Source organism: Bison bison, unplaced genomic scaffold (assembly GCF_000754665.1).
Source record: "Bison bison bison isolate TAMUID 2011002044 unplaced genomic scaffold, Bison_UMD1.0 scf7180017864487, whole genome shotgun sequence".
Lineage (NCBI taxonomy): Eukaryota > Metazoa > Chordata > Mammalia > Artiodactyla > Bovidae > Bison > Bison bison.
Genome location: NW_011495047.1, coordinates 7,678,147 through 7,681,884, shown reverse-complemented (window position 1 = coordinate 7,681,884; position 3,738 = coordinate 7,678,147). Strand labels below are relative to the sequence as shown.

Sequence of the window (3,738 nt, the reverse complement as noted above, 5' to 3'; positions counted from 1 at the left end):
TCTAGCAAATGTTCCATCTTCCCTTCATAGCTAAATTCTTCAAACACCTATTTCTATTTCTTCATTAATTATCTCTTTAATTTTCCCAAACTGGGTTCCTTATCTGCCATTCTACTGAAAACTTACAAAAGACTTTTTCTGAGACAAATCCAATGCTCCCCTTCTTAGGCTTTTTTTTTTTTTTTGGACTTTTATTCTTCCCCTGGTAAAATAATCACCATTTTCCCCTGGATATATCTCAGCTTTAGTTAAAGGATATGCTACTCCAGATCTTAAACACACACACACACACACACACACACACACACATACACACACACACAAAACCACTTCTTTGCACATCACTTATCCTTTCCTGCTTCCAGCAGTGCACAAAGGAAGGTTACGTACTGAAAAGAACTTTCCATTTTCCGCCAGATTCCATCCTTTTATGAGCCTATTAAAGACACACCCCCTTCAGGAAAACTTCCAATTCAGTTTGCTGTTTCCAGTAACCAAATCTCTCTGAACATATGCTTAGTCGCTAAGTCATGTCCATCTCTTTTAGGATCCCGTGGACTGTACCCACCAGGCTCCTCTGTGCATAGGATTTTTCAAGCAAGAATACTGGAGCGGGTTGCTATTTCCTTCTCCAGGGAATCTTCCCAGACCCGGGGATCAAACCCGTATCTCCTGCATTTCAGGATTCTTTACCCGCTGAGCCATCGAGGAAGCCTCAAATACCTAATACCTAAATTGTATTCATTGGAGAGTATTGAATCATCTCATTAGAACCTAACTTCTCAGGAACCTCTTGACAGTTTGAAGTATAGCACTTCGCCTTCAGTAAGCTCTCAGTTCAATGTCAGGCTGCCTTTCCAGACTAAATGAAAAGCAAAACCACCATCCAGGATATGCCTGTTTCAGCTGTTCAATGGCTTTTCCACATTGCCTTCCACCTCTTAGACTAAGGGTTAGGGCAGTGAAAGCTGCCATCAGATTACAGCATTTCAGATGAGAAACTGGAAAAGGAGGCCCAGAGGAGGGTATCCAGCTGACCTTCCTTGATAGCGCAATAATTCTTTAGTGAAGGAGGCGGCGGTTCGAAGAATATGGAATAGAGAATTAACATCCAGTGCCTATGTGCGTAGGCGCTAAGTCGCTTCAGTCGTGTCCGACTCTTTGTGACCCTATGGACTGTAGCCTGCCAGGCTCCTCTGTCCATAGGATTCTCCAGGCAAGAGTACTGAATTGTCATACCTTCTTCCAGGGGATCTTCCCGATGCAGGGATCGAACCCATGTCTCTTATGTCTCTTGCATTGCCAGGCCCTTAACAAAAAACTTTTCTGAACCCTAGAACAAGTTTCTCTTCTGCTCCTAAATAAGCAAGGCTTTCTCTCCGATCTTCACCCCCCTCGCCCCACTCCCCGCCACCACCCATGAGGACACTCACGATGGGTGAGAGATCAAGGAAATAGCATCAGGGTTCCGAAGAAAACTGCTAGCATTCCCGGAGCGCAAACATCTCCGACGTTTCAGAATCGCGCTAAGGAAAGGGAGGGAGGGACGCATGGGGGCAGAAAGAACCAGCCTTCGTTTCTTCTCTTCAACCCTAGGAGGTCACCAGGACCCAGCACTCACCTTCCCTGAACCCGCGGGCTGGTGGCCTAGCCCAGCTGGTCACGGTCGGGCCTGTCAACAGCCCTCTGAGAAACCGTCCACAGCCGGACACCAGCACATTGAGGGCCGCCATCTTGAAAACTATCGCTGACCTCTTGTGCACTTCCGCTTCCGGAATGGGGCGCGCGCGCAGCCGCAGTAGTGGGCAGGAAGAGTGAGTCTTGTGAGCGTCTAGCTCCGTCACTCTTGTCAGTTACTTCGATTTCCTCACCTCTCCATCTCTGAGCAAAGCAGAGTTAATGTGTGAAGCCTGTGCTTCATTTTGAGAGGCTGGGGAGGTTTTTAGCTCCTGTCTGCCAGTCCTCGAAGTCTCCAGGGTCGCTTTCGTTCCCTGGCGGACTTCTGTAAAATTACATGCACTATCTTTATTTCTTTAAAACTTTTTCTTTACAAGTGAGATGTGGATTTTCAGCTCCTTGAGGCTGCGCCTAAGTCTGTACCATAGAAGTTGAAATGGTTAGGACAATGATTCTGGAACATCAGGTATCCCACAGATCTAGGATAGAATACTCGCGCCCCAATCGCACCCTACCCCCGCCCCAGGGTCCCCAAGCTGCGCTCCCCTCACCAAGGGGTCTTTCATTCTGGTAACTTGACGCTGACCTTTTGCCCCAAATCCTGAAAGATGATGCTGTGAAAGTGCTGCACTCAATATGCCAGCAAATTTGGAAAACTCAGCAGTGGCCACAGGACTGGAAAAGGTAAGTTTTCATTCCAATCCCAAAGAAAGGCAATGCCAAAGAATGCTCAAACTACCGCACAATTGCAGTCATCTCACACGCAAGTAACGTAATGCTTGAAATTCTCCAAGCCACGCTTGAGCAGTACGTGAACCATGAACTTCCAGATGTTCAAGCTGGTTTTAGAAAAGGCAGAGGAACCAGAGATCAAATTGCCAACACCCACTGGATCATCAAAAAAGCAAGAGAGTTCCAGAAAAACATCTATTTCTGCTTTATTGACTATGCCAAAGCCTTTAACTGTGTGGATCACAATAAACTGGAAAATTCTGAAGGAGATGGGAATACCAGACCACCTGACCTGCCTCTTGAGAAACCTGTACACAGGTCAGGAAGCAACAGTTCAAACTGGACATGGAACAACAGACTGGTTCCAAATAGGAAAAGGAGTACGTCAAGGCTGTATATTGTCACCCTGCTTATTTAACTTATATGCAGAGTACATCATGAGAAATGCTGGGCTGGAAGAAGCACAAGCTGGAATCAAGATTGCCGGGAGAAATATCAATAACCTCAGATATGCAGATGACACCACCCTTATGGCAGAAAGTGAAGAAGAACTAAAGAGCCTCTTGATGAAAGTGAAAGAGGAGAGTGAAAAAGTTGGCCTAAAGCTCAACATTCAGAAAACTAAAATCATGGCATCCGGTCCCATCACTTCATGGCAAATAGATGGGGAAACAGTGGAAACAGTGGCTGACTTTATTTTTCTGGGCTCCAAAATCACTGCAGCTGTGACTGCAGCCATGAAATTAAGAGACGCTTACTCCTTGGAAGGAAAGTTATGACCAATCTAGATAGCATATTGAAAAGCAGAGACATTACTTTGCCAACAAAGGTCCGTCTAGTCAAGGCTATGGTTTTTCCAGTGGTCATGTATGGATGTGAGAGTTGGACTGTGAAGAAAACTGAGTGCTAAAGAGTTGATGCTTTTGAACTGTGGTGTTGGAGAAGACTCTTGAGAGTCCCTTGGACTGCAAGGAGATCTAACCAGTCCATCCTAAAAGAGATCAGTCCTGGGTGTTCATTGGAAGGACTGATGTTGAAGCTGAAACTCCAATACTTTGGCCACCTCATGTGAAGAGTTGACTCATTGGAAAAGACTCTGATGCTGGGAGGGATCGGGGGCAGGAGAAAAAGGGGACGACAGAGGAAGAGATGGTTGGATGACATCACTGACTCAATGGACATGGGTTTGGGTGGACTCTGGGAGTTGGTGATGGACAGGGAGGCCTGATGTGCTGCAGTTCATGGGGTCACAAAGAGTCGCACACGACTGAGCAGCTGAACTGAACTGAACTGAAACTTATTTCTCAGGGCTCAGCTCAAACTTCACTT

General features: G+C 46.3%; 1 protein-coding gene across 1 annotated transcript in view; it reads right to left on the bottom strand.

Annotated features, from left to right (window-relative positions):
• The window catches only part of MRPS18A (mitochondrial ribosomal protein S18A), a 17,352-nt gene extending 15,590 nt beyond the window's left edge, over positions 1-1,762 (bottom strand). Inside the window, exon 1 of the mRNA XM_010863114.1 lies at positions 1,622-1,762. Coding sequence (XP_010861416.1) covers positions 1,622-1,733 — 112 coding nt within the window. The 5' untranslated portion in view covers positions 1,734-1,762. The remainder of the gene's footprint in view (positions 1-1,621) is intronic.
• Positions 1,763-3,738: the final 1,976 nt, after the last annotated feature.